The sequence below is a fragment of the Pseudophryne corroboree genome, chromosome 1 (genome assembly GCF_028390025.1).
Source record: "Pseudophryne corroboree isolate aPseCor3 chromosome 1, aPseCor3.hap2, whole genome shotgun sequence".
NCBI lineage: Eukaryota > Metazoa > Chordata > Amphibia > Anura > Myobatrachidae > Pseudophryne > Pseudophryne corroboree.
This window is the reverse complement of record NC_086444.1, coordinates 787,188,663-787,200,829: the sequence shown is the minus strand read 5'-3', so window position 1 is coordinate 787,200,829 and position 12,167 is coordinate 787,188,663. Positions and strand designations below refer to the sequence as shown.

Genomic DNA, 12,167 nt, shown 5'->3' with positions numbered 1-12,167 from the left:
TTGCGACAGTCAAGGCGCAGTGCCCCGCTGAACAACAACCCCTCAGGACGATGGTCCTGCAGTGGGGAAGTGGCTCTGCAAGGCCGGTCACCGTCCCCACCCCTAAATCCCACGGTGCAGGTATGATGTTGCCCAAACAGCATACCGAAATTAACAAAAACATTAAAAAGAAATTGAAGAAAACTCTCTGGAGCTCAGAGATGTGCATCCTCTCCTGATGGCACTTTTTTCTAAACTGCCTGTGGGAGGAGCCAGCACACCTAGTGAAGAAATTTAAAGTGCACCGGCTCCTTTGGACTCCGTCTATACCCTATCGCACTAAGTCTCCCAATATCCCTTATGGATGCTAGAGAAAATCTCTTAATTTTTAAATTTGGTTAGGTTCTGTTCATGGTCCTCTCCTTTTCTCTCTCTATACATCCTCTTTAGGTGAACTCATTAGCTATTTTAACTTACAAGATCATCTTTATGGTGATGATACTCAAATCTACCTTTCCTTCCCTGACCTCTCACCTGCTCTCCTCATTCATATATTCAACTATCTGCTATCACTTCTTGGATGTCCCGATTTCTTAAACTTAACATGTCTAAGACTGAGGTGATCATCTTCCCATCTCTTCTACTGCCCAAGTGCGTTGTCATGGAGCAATCCTCGACTCCTACCTCTCCTTCAAACCACACATTCAGCACCTCTCAAACATGTCATTTTCATCTCAGTATTTGCAGGATCAGACCCTCTCTCACCCAGGATGCCACTAAGACCCTTATACGCTTACTGCTCATTTCCCAACTGGACTACTGTAATATTCTCCTATCTGGCATCCCCGGCAAATGCCTCTCTCCACTCCAATGCTGCTACCCGGCTCATCTTCCTCACCAAACGTACTCTCTTACAAGCCCTTCCCTGGCTCCCCTTCAAAATCCATTTCAAGCTTCTCACACTCACTTATAAAGCCCTCACCCACTCCTCTTACATTTACATCTCTGACCTTATCTCCCTTTCCACTCCCACCTGTCCTCTTCCCTCTGCTAATGCGCGCCGCCTCTCTTGTCTAGTGATTACCTCCTCCCTCCAATATTTTGCATGTGTGGCTCCCTTTCTCTTGAATTGTCTACCTCTCCCCCTCAGACTCTCCACCTCTCTACAAAACTTCAAATGACTCAAGACACACTTCACCAAACCCAGCCGTTTCTCATCCTGACCCTCTGTTCCACGCTCTGTCTATCCAATCTGTGTCACCCCTCCCCTCTAGAATGTAAGCCTTCATGAGCAGGGCCCTCTTCCCTCATGTGCTTTTACGTATCTTACTTAACCCATCTTCTTTCCAATACTTCCCTTTGACGGCACCAAAATGCTCAGTTTTCTGCCACCCTGATACTTATTTCAGTGTTGTCAGCCATGTTTATACACTCTGTACTTGTCTTATATTGTACTGAATTGTAAGTCACTGTTTTCTTGTTTTTGCTTATTTATGTACTCCGGAATTGGGCACTGCGGATACAGTACCTTGTGGCGCAATATAAAGGATAATAATCTGAAACACTCAAGCTACTGTAGAACTACTAGTCCCAATAGGGCTTACTGAGACTTCTAGATTCCCCACAGCTGAAGCAGCACAGGTTTTCTAACCTGTAATACAATTCATATAGCTATACCTTAAACTTATTGAGCAGTGTTTGCAGTTGAACATTTAGTTTGTAGTTCTCGGTCTGCAAGTTTCCAAACTCCCTGGAGAAGGCTGAGGAAAGGGATTCCTTTATAGCACTCATTGACTCTTTTTGTACTTCTATTTCACTCTGTAACTCGCTAGAGATGTTGTTTAGAAAACTTTGATGATGCAAACAAACACTGGATATATTCTCCATAAGGCGCTGTTAAAAAAATAAAATATTAACAGTTACTACCACGTTACCCCAACAAGCAAACTATAAATACAATGTCGCTGCAAGCAATGTTTCCTTAGTACCGTAAATTCTTGATTTTTGTTTTTAAAAATTTCAGTACGTTCTGCAAGCTCATCTTCCTCCTCCACAGGTTCACTCTGTATTGACCGCAGAGCTGTAATTTCTTTCTCCATAAGATCGACCCTTTCACTCAGATCCCTATTCTCTCTCTTTTCATCCTTCATTTCCTAAAATAGATTTATTAATTAAGCATACCTATGAATACAACCAAACAATCCTCATAGGACCAAGTCAGAAGCCTGAGCATTCAGCCCAACTGCTCCATTACTAGATAAAACATACAAGTATGCCTAGATATTTGTAAGATTAGGCTATATGGCTTGTGCAAAAGATATTACATTTGAAATAGCACCAAAGTGCTAGGATAGGCAGCAGACCTACCTGCTGTAGCTGCTGTAGCTCTTGCTGCAGTGACGAGATCTGTTGTAACAGTTCATTTACTTCACCGACTTTTTCAAGGAGACGCTCATTGCTCTCATCTCGCTCTTTTACTATGGCTTGAAGCCGAGTCTGGGTAGTGTTCAATGTATCTCTTAATTGAGCAGTCTAGTGGGAATTGCATAAAAAAATCTTTAGGAAATCTATAGTTCATTCTTATTTTCATAGCTCTACATTATTATAAAATTTCAATTTAAAGACCAAACATCTGTTGTAGACAACGGAAGCCACTTTGTAGGTGGAATTAATAATCACAAGAACGCAGGCTAATCCATTTTACTATGAGCACCTGCCTAATATTTATCATGTTACAGTCACTAGGCCACTGGTTCCTTACAGATACAGTAGATTGCATTATCATAAAATATTGGTTCCCTTCTCACCCAAATATAAAAGTACATCTGTCCAGACAAGTACTTACTGGCTTGGCACCTTCATTTTTTTTTTTTTTTTTTTTGCATCCATTAAACCCAAATTACCCTTACCCCAAATTTACCTCCCTTACCCCAAATTAGTTTTATTCATACACTTACATCTTTCTCCTGAGCTTGCAGATCCGCATAAATGTTTTCCTTTTCGCTTCGTACTCTCTCCAGCAATTGCTGGAACTGCTCCTGTTCCTGACGCACAGACGCCATGTCCAGCTCATACTGATGCACTTGCTTTTGTAATGACGCCTTATCAGTCTCCAGTTGCAGAACTGAAGCATCGCTGAGTTTCATTTTCTCTTGCAGTTGTTTGATGACAGCTACCAGACCATCCAATTTACTATTTTTCTGGTTTTGGTGTTCGGCAAGCAGATTATGTTGAAGCTGCTGTATCTCCTCTCTCAGCTTGTCAGCCTAGTTTGTTATGGGAAAAAAAACAAAACACAAATCACGTTAGAATACTGTAGCTAGATTAGACCAGAGTAGGGCAATCTCTCTCCAACGGTAAGATTTTCCAGTTTAGCTTTCTAAAAAGGTCAAGGCCAATTACACATAAAGCTACCTCAGACTGAGAAAAAAGGATTTTAATTACCTACCGGTAAATCCTTTTATCGTAGTCCATAGAGGATGCTGAGGTCCACATTAGTACCATGGGGTATAGATGGGTTCCTTGGGAGCCATGGGCACTTTAAGAGTTTAATAGTGTGGACTGGCTCCTCCCTCTATGCCCCTCCTACCAGACTCGGTCTAGAAACTGTGCCCTAGGAGACGGACATACTTTGAGAGAAGGAAATACACAGATAGTGGTGAGATTCACACCAGCTCACACGTAACAGAAAATCAAGCAATCAGCTTGAAGCAAGTCAGCAATGACTGAACAACAGTACTAAAGTAACAATGAAGTACTCAACCAAGTAACTGCTGCAGGAAAACGAAGCGCTGGGCAGGCGCACAGCATCCTCTACGGACTACGAGAAAAGGATTTACCGGTAGGTAATTAAAATCCTATTTTCTCTTATATCTTAGAGGATGCTGGGGTCCACATTAGTACAATGGGGGATGTACCAAAGCTCCCAGTACGGCAGGGAGAGCGCAGAGGCTCCTGCAGAACCAATTGACCAATCTTTAGGTCCTCAGAGGCCAAATTATCGAACTGTGCTCGACCCTGACCAAGTAGCTGCTTGGCAAAGGGGTATATTCAATAACCGTCGGAAGCTGCCGTCTTGTCGGAAAGACGGCAGCTTCCGACAGTTTTAGGTCGGAAGGGGCTCCGACTTATTCATTAGGACCCCGTTTATTCCGACAAGTCGGGAAACCTGACTTGCTGGAATGCACGCTGATCGCCCGTGAGCCTCCGCTGTTGCAGCCGCTGCTACCCCCGTCTCAGCCTCCTCCGCTGCTGCCCCCACCGCCGCAGACATCTCTCCCACGGCAGACACAAACATCTCCCCCCGCTGCTGCTGTCAGCGCACCCGGCAGCCGCTGACAGCAGCGGCAGGACAAGACACCGGGAGCGCCCAAATGCGACAGTCTGATTTGGCCGCTCTTTTGAATAGGGGTTGTCTGGTCCATTCCGACAACTGCATGTCGGAATGTACCAGAATCTTATTGAATATTCCCCAAAGCTGTAAAGCCGAGATACCCAGAGCAGCCGCCCATGAGTAGAGTGGGCCTGAACAGATTTTTGACACGGCAAGCCTGCCGTAGAATAAGCATGCTGGATAATAAACCTGATCCAGCGAGAAATCGTCTGCATAGAAGCAGGCCACACAACCTTGTTGGGATCATAAAGGACAAACAGAGCGTCCGACTTTCTGTGACGAGAAGTTCTCTTTACATAAATCTTCAAAGCCCTCACAAGATCCAAGGATTTTGAGGTAATTGAGGAGTCAGTAGCCACTGGCACCACAGTAGGTTGGTTGATATGAAAAGCCGACACAACCTTCGAAAGAAATTACCGACGCGTCCTGAGCTCAGCTCTATCTTCATGAAAAATCAAGTAGTGGCTCTTGTAGGACAATGCCCCCAATTCAGACACGTCTAGCAGATGCCAATAACAACAGTGTGACTGTCTTCCAAGTAAGAAACTTGACCTCAACATCCTGTAAAGGCTCGAACCAATCCGATTGCCGGAACTGCAGTACCACGTTAAGATCCCAAGGTGCCGTAGGAGGCATAAAGGGAGGTTGGATGTGCAGAATCCCTTTCAAGAAAGTCTGAGCCTCAAGGAGGGCAGCCAATTGTTTCTGGAAGAGAATGGACAAGGCCAAAATCTGGACTTTTATGGAGCGCAGGCCCACATCCACCCCTGCTTGCAGGAAGAGGAGAAACCGTCCAAGTTGAAACTCCACTGTAGGAAACTTCTTGGATTCACACCTACGTACTATGGTAATGTTTTGACGTTACTCCTTTCCTAGCCTATATCAGGGTAGGAAAAACTTTGTTCAGAATGCCCTTCCGAGCTAAGATCTGGCGTTCAACCTCCATGCCGTCAAACGTAGCCATGGTAAGTCTAGATAAGGGAACGGCCCCTGTTGCAGAAGGTCCTCTGGAAGAGGACGAGGCCTCGGATCTTCCAGCAGTAACTCCAGAAGATCCGCGTACCAAGCCCTTCTTGGCCAGTCTGGAGCAATGAGGATCACAAACTCTTGTTCTTTTTATTATTTTGAGAATCATTGGGATGAGTGGAAGTGAAGGGAACACATACACTGACTTTAACACTCACGGAGTTACCAGGGCGTACACCGCCACTGCCTGTGGATCTCTCGACCTGGAACAATACCTCCAAAGCTTCTTGTTGAGGCGTGAGACCATCATGTCTATTTAAAGTACGCCCCAAAGACTTTTCACCTCTGCGAACACCTCTGGGTGGAGGCCCCACTCCCGGATGGAGATCGTGTCTGCTGAGGAAGCTTCCCAGTTGTCCACTCCTGGAATGAAGATTGCAGACCGCACCACCACGTGCTTTTCGGCCCTGAGGATCACTCTCGTTACCTCTGACATAGCAGCTCTGCTCTTCGTTCTGCCTTGTTAGTTTATGTAGGCCACTATCGTTACATTGTCCGACTGAACCTGAATGGCCTGATCTGTCAGAAGATGTGCCGCTTGTAGAAGACCGTTGTACACGGCTCTTAGCTCTAGAATTTTTATCGGAAGATTTTACCACTACCTTAGAAGTTTTCCCCTTGGGTGACTGCCCCCCAACCTCCGAGACTTGCATCCATGATAAGGAGGTTCCAATTCTGAGGGGAGAGGTTTGAAGCCACCAGAGGAGCGAGATTCTGGCCTTTGGTGACCGACAGATCCTCTGGTGCATGTGAAGATGAGATCCGGACCATCTGTCCTGGAGATCCAGTTGAAAAAAACGTGCATGAAATCTTCCGTACTGTAGAGCTTTGTAGGAGGCTACCATCTTCCCCAGAAGGCAAATGCACTGATGAATCGATACCCGGGTTGGCTTCAAGACATCCCGGACCATTGCTTGCATCACCAATGCCTTCTCTTCCGGCAGAAACACCCTCTGAACTTCCGTGTCGAGGATCATCCCCCAGGTAGGACAGTCTTCTTGTCGGCTCCAAATTCGACTTTGAAAGGTTCAGGATCCATCCATGATCCTGGAGCAGTTGAATTGAGAGAGCAATACTCTAACAGCTTTTCCCTGGAAGATGCTTTTATTAGAAGATCGTCCAGATAAGGATTTCTGTTCACACCCTGCTTGCGGAGGAGTAGCATCTCCGCCATCACCTTGGTGAACACTCTTGGTGCCGTGGAGAGGCCAAACGGCAGTGCCTGGAACGGATAGTGACAGTCCAGCAGCGCAAATCTGAGATACGCCTGGTGAGGTGGCCAGATTGGGATGTGAAGGTACGCATCCTTGATATCCAGGAATTCCCCCTCCTCCAGACCTGAGATCACAGCTCTCAGAGATTGCATCTTAAATGAATTCCCTCAAGTAAGGGTTCAATGACCAAGTTTAATATCGGTCTTACCGACCCGTTCGGTTTCGGCACCACAAACAGGTTTGAATAATAACCCTTGTGTTGTAGGAGAGGTGGAACTGGAACAATGACATTTGACCTTAGCAATTTTTGAATGGCTTCCTGTAGGATAGCCATTTCTGTCAGCGAAGCTGGCAAGCCTGATTTGAAGAATCTGTGAGGCGGGAGATCTTGGAACTCCAGTCTGTACCTTTGAGTAACAACATCTTGTACCCAGGGATCCAGGCCTGATGCCGCCCAGATCCGACTGAAATTCCTTAGTCTTGCTCCCACCTGCCCGATCTCCAGGCTGGGAGGTCCACCGTCATGCAGAGGATTTTGAGGAAGCAGAAACAGGTTTCTGTTCCTGGGAACCTGTTGGTGCAGGTTTTCTGGATTTCCCCCGACCTCCTCTAAAGAAAGTGGAAGGGGATTTGGACTTTTTAACTTTCATGGTCCGAAAGGACTGCATTGCAGACGTAAGAGAAAAATTCCTACTCGGTGGTGTTGCAGAGGGAAGAAAGGTAGACTTACCCACAGTTGCCGTGTAGATCCACACATCTAATGCTTCCCCAAACAGAGCCTGACCAGTGAAGGGTAGGTTCTCCACACTTTTCTTGAATTCTGCATCCGCCGACCATGGGCGCAGCCAGAGTCCACTGCATGCCGAGACCGCCATGGCAGAAGCCCTCGCATTAAGATGCCCCAGGTCTTTCATGGTTTCCACCATGAAGCCCGCAGAATCCTGTATGTGATGTAAAAACAATTCAATGTCACTTCTAACCATGGAATATAATTCCTCTAGTAAAGTGCCTGACCACTTTACTATAGCTTTAGAAATCCATGCACAAGCAATAGTGGGTCTTAAAGCTACTCCATTAGCTGTGTATAGTGATTTAAGGGTAGGCTCAATCTTGCGGTCTGACGGCTCTTTCAAAGTGGTGGACCCAGGGACAGGTAAAAAAACACCTTCTTAGACAATCTATATACAGAAGCGTCTACTACTGGCGGGTTTTCCCACTTTTTCCTGTCCTCCTCAGGGAAAGGGAAAGCAAAGGAGAACCCTTTTTGGGATCTGGAATTATTTCTCTGGGTTTTCCCAGGAATTTTCAAATAAGGCGTTTAATTCCTTAGATGCAGGGAATGTAAGGGAGGTTTTCTTTATTGTCTGTAAAATAAGCCTCCTCTACCTGCTCAGGTATTTTCTCAGTAATGTGTAAAATGTTCCTAATGCCTCAATCGTAAGTTGCACCCCCCTTAGCAAGGGATGCCTCCCCACCCCGCATATCCCCATCACCTGTATCAGAGTCGGTATTCGTGTCAACTTGCATTATCTGGGCAAGAGCACGCTTCTTTGGGTGAATAGGTGGGTACCTAGATGAGGTATTGGGAGCTGAACATTGCAACACCTCTACAGAATTTCTCAAAACCTGTGTGTTTCTCATTATATGAAATCTGAGATATCATTCCCCTTAAAGGAATCCACCCATGGGGGTTCAGAATCAGGGGGCTGGGAAAGCATATTGCAGTCATGCGTACATGGAATAGACTCATCAGGAGACGAAAAACACTCTGCTGCACAAGAGACAGATTCCCTAAACATGATAATGTGATCTATATAGCAACACACACAGGAAAATGTCAGCCACAGTTTACACCGGAGTACTTTCAGAGAGTCACAGAGTATAAGGAGCCAGCCACACAGCGCTTCAAAAGGCAGTGTAACATACAATAAGCCCAGCGCTGATATAACACCTTAATGGGTTAATAATAAGAATTTACTCACCGATAATTCTATTTCTCATAGTCCGTAGTGGATGCTGGGGACTCCGAAAGGACCATGGGGAATAGCGGCTCCGCAGGAGACTGGGCACAAAAGTAAAAGCTTTAGGACTAGCTGGTGTGCACTGGCTCCTCCCCCTATGACCCTCCTCCAAGCCTCAGTTAGGATACTGTGCCCGGACGAGCGTACACAATAAGGAAGGATTTTGAATCCCGGGTAAGACTCATACCAGCCACACCGTACAACTTGTGTGAACCCAGTTAACAGCATGAGAACAGAGGAGCCTCTGAAAAGATGGCTCACAACAATAATAACCCGATTTTTGTAACAATAACTATGTACAAGTATTGCAGACAATCCGCACTTGGGATGGGCGCCCAGCATCCACTACGGACTATGAGAAATAGAATTATCGGTAAGTAAATTCTTATTTTCTCTGACGTCCTAGTGGATGCTGGGGACTCCGAAAGGACCATGGGGATTATACCAAAGCTCCCAAACGGGCGGGAGAGTGCGGATGACTCTGCAGCACCGAATGAGAGAACTCCAGGTCCTCCTGTCAAAGTCAGAAAAATATCACGCTGCACGTTGCCATATATGCACTTCATGTGTGTGTGCACGCGGCATATTTAAATCAAAATAATGTATTTTATAAGTTAATATTCCCCTGAGTTCAGCAAAGTATGGTATATTAAAGATGGCTCTTTGACCTTAGAGATTCCCCAAACAATAGCTTGCATGTTGGGAGGGCTTCACATGTTCATATGCATAGTTAAGCACAGGAATAGTAATTGAAGATTAATTGTATTCCAAATCAGTATCTTTCACGCAGACGGAGTACAATAGCCTTTAATTACACTGAGCTTTGAGACTCAATGAGGAGGGCCAACACCTGTGTTTACGAAATGGGGCTGGATTTGTCTCCAGAAGAATGATTGCTGAGATGTCATTGTCTCAACTGAAAGTGGACATCATGAATATCGAACAAAACCCAGAGACAGGGTTTTGTTTTGTATTCGCCAAACAATAGCTTCCCACAAGACAGGAATGTGTTAGTCATCACCCATCGTTTTGCATAACCAAGGCCACTGATACAGCTAGCTCACATACTGTGAAAGACACACTTCCTGTGGTTGACACACCCCCACAGCTGGAATGCAGGTATGATATTATCCACTGGAAATCACAGGGCTCACTCACTCACACAGCTACCTGGCACCCAGCAGCATGGCTGCTTCATCCCTAGGACTGACCTCCAAGCGGAAGGCTAAGTATAGAATTCACATGGCTAGATAAGGAAATATAGACAGATTGCTTTAAGGTCAATGGTGCTGGTTTAAATAGGATATTGTAACTTGTTTGTGTGATAGATCTGGGAATCTGTGATGGTAGCTGGGACATTAGACAACCTGTAGCATAGCATTTGTGGTATTTGTTTGCCTATGGTGATTTAAAATAGATTGTGCTGGTTTGTTATAATATATCTTGTCAATCATGAATACCGCCATGCAGTTACTTGTGAATATGGGTTCTGTAGCAATGGCATGCTGGGATGTGTGGTTACATTGTGATCTGGTGATTCATATAACATGGACTGTATGCAATAAGATGGTTCTAGGAAGTTGGATTGGAATGTGGAATAAGATTAGTTGGTTTGAGTAAAATGGCTGCTGCTGGGTGTTTTCCCCTCCCCCTTTCAGCCATGTGGTGCAGTCTTTGGAATCATGGGAGTTTTCCCAAAATGGAGTCTAGCTTCTGTCCCATGCGGTATTGTAGGGTTGTGTATATAGGGACAGCCAGTATGGGTAAGCTCAAGTATTTTCTCCACAAAGATTCTCAGCATTGACTAACTGCGCAGCGATTGTTCCTCACATGTGTAAGCTTCTCTGCAACCATATTGTCTTATTGTTATTGTTAGCCATTCTCTCTCCCCCTCTCTCTCTCCCCTCCCCCTTAAACGTAATTGTGTCTTTATTGTATTTTATGTGTAGTAACTTGGTTAGATATTCTATGTTATTTTGGTAGTGTATAGCTTGTATTGTATTATTCTTTTTGAACGTTCATTCTCTCACTAAAGGCGTTAGAACCTTAGACCGGTATTTGATTGATTATTATAAATGCATAAAGGTTCTCAGAGCGTCATAGTCGCTCATACAGCTTTTAAGCTAACAAGGTTACACTGCATTACATCTACACATTGTCACTGCACAAATGTTTACAGTATAAGTACATTCCTTAAGGTATAGTTAAGGGAGTACCCTCGCGGTACTTTTTGCGCCAATTGCGTACTGTGTTCTTTAACCTTTAACGTGTTTTTAATAGGACAAATATTATAGACATTGTCACTCCTCAGCCAGGGTATCAAATTTGTAGAATTTAGCAAACGTGTTTGCCCCTGACCAAGTAGCTGCTCGGCAAAGTTGTAAAGCCGAGACCCCTCGGGCAGCCGCCCAAGATGAGCCCACTTTCCGTGTGGAATGGGCTTTTACAGATTTTGGCTGTGGCAGGCCTGCCACAGAATGTGCAAGCTGAATTGTACTACAAAGCCAACGAGCAATCGTCTGCTTAGAAGCAGGAGCACCCAGCTTGTTGGGTGCATACAGGATAAACAGCGAGTCAGATTTTCTGACTCCAGCCGTCCTGGAAACATATATTTTCAGGGCCCTGACTACGTCCAGCAACTTGGAATCCTCCAAGTCCCTAGTAGCCGCAGGCACCACAATAGGCTGGTTTAAGTGAAAAGCTGAAACCACCTTAGGGAGAAATTGAGGACGAGTCCTCAATTCTGCCCTATCCGTATGAAAAATTAGGTAAGGGCTTTTATAGGATAAAGCCGCCAATTCTGATACACGCCTGGCTGAAGCCAGGGCTAACAGCATTACCACTTTCCATGTGAGATATTTTAAGTCCACAGTGGTGAGTGGTTCAAACCAATGTGATTTTAGGAACCCCAAAACTACATTGAGATCCCAAGGTGCCACTGGAGACACAAAAGGAGGCTGTATATGCAGTACTCCCTTGACAAACGTCTGAACTTCAGGAACTGAAGCTAGTTCTTTTTGGAAGAATATTGACAGGGCCGAAATTTGAACCTTAATGGACCCTAATTTTAGGCCCATAGACAGTCCTGTTTGCAGGAAATGCAGGAAACGACCCAGTTGAAATTCCTCTGTAGGGACCTTCCTGGCCTCACACCACGTAACATATTTACGCCAAATACGGTGATAATGTTGCACAGTTACATCCTTCCTGGCTTTGATCAGGGTAGGGATGACTTCATCCGGAATGCCTTTTTCCTTCAGGATCCGGCGTTCAACCGCCATGCCGTCAAACGCAGCCACGGTAAGTCTTGGAACAGACATGGTCCCTGCTGGAGCAGGTCCTTTCTTAGAGGTAGAGGCCACGGGTCTTCCGTGAGCATCTCTTGAAGATCCGGGTACCAATTCCTTCTTGGCCAATCCGGAGCCACGAGTATAGTCTTTACTCCTCTCCTTCTTATGATTCTCAGTACCTTGGGTATGAGAGGCAGAGGAGGGAACACATACACTGACTGGTACACCCACGGTGTTACCAGAG

The 12,167-nt window shown here is 45.4% G+C and overlaps 1 protein-coding gene across 5 annotated transcripts in view; it reads right to left on the bottom strand.

The window, feature by feature from the left end:
- Positions 1-12,167, bottom strand: part of CENPE (centromere protein E) — a 635,458-nt gene that overhangs the window by 97,581 nt on the left and 525,710 nt on the right. For all 5 annotated transcript variants that reach the window (XM_063918152.1, XM_063918161.1, XM_063918167.1 and 2 more), the window contains 4 exons: positions 2,937-3,245; positions 2,347-2,511; positions 1,968-2,132; positions 1,657-1,872 (listed from right to left, as the gene is read on the bottom strand). In XM_063918152.1, coding sequence (XP_063774222.1) covers positions 1,657-1,872; positions 1,968-2,132; positions 2,347-2,511; positions 2,937-3,245 — 855 coding nt within the window. The remainder of the gene's footprint in view (positions 1-1,656; positions 1,873-1,967; positions 2,133-2,346; positions 2,512-2,936; positions 3,246-12,167) is intronic.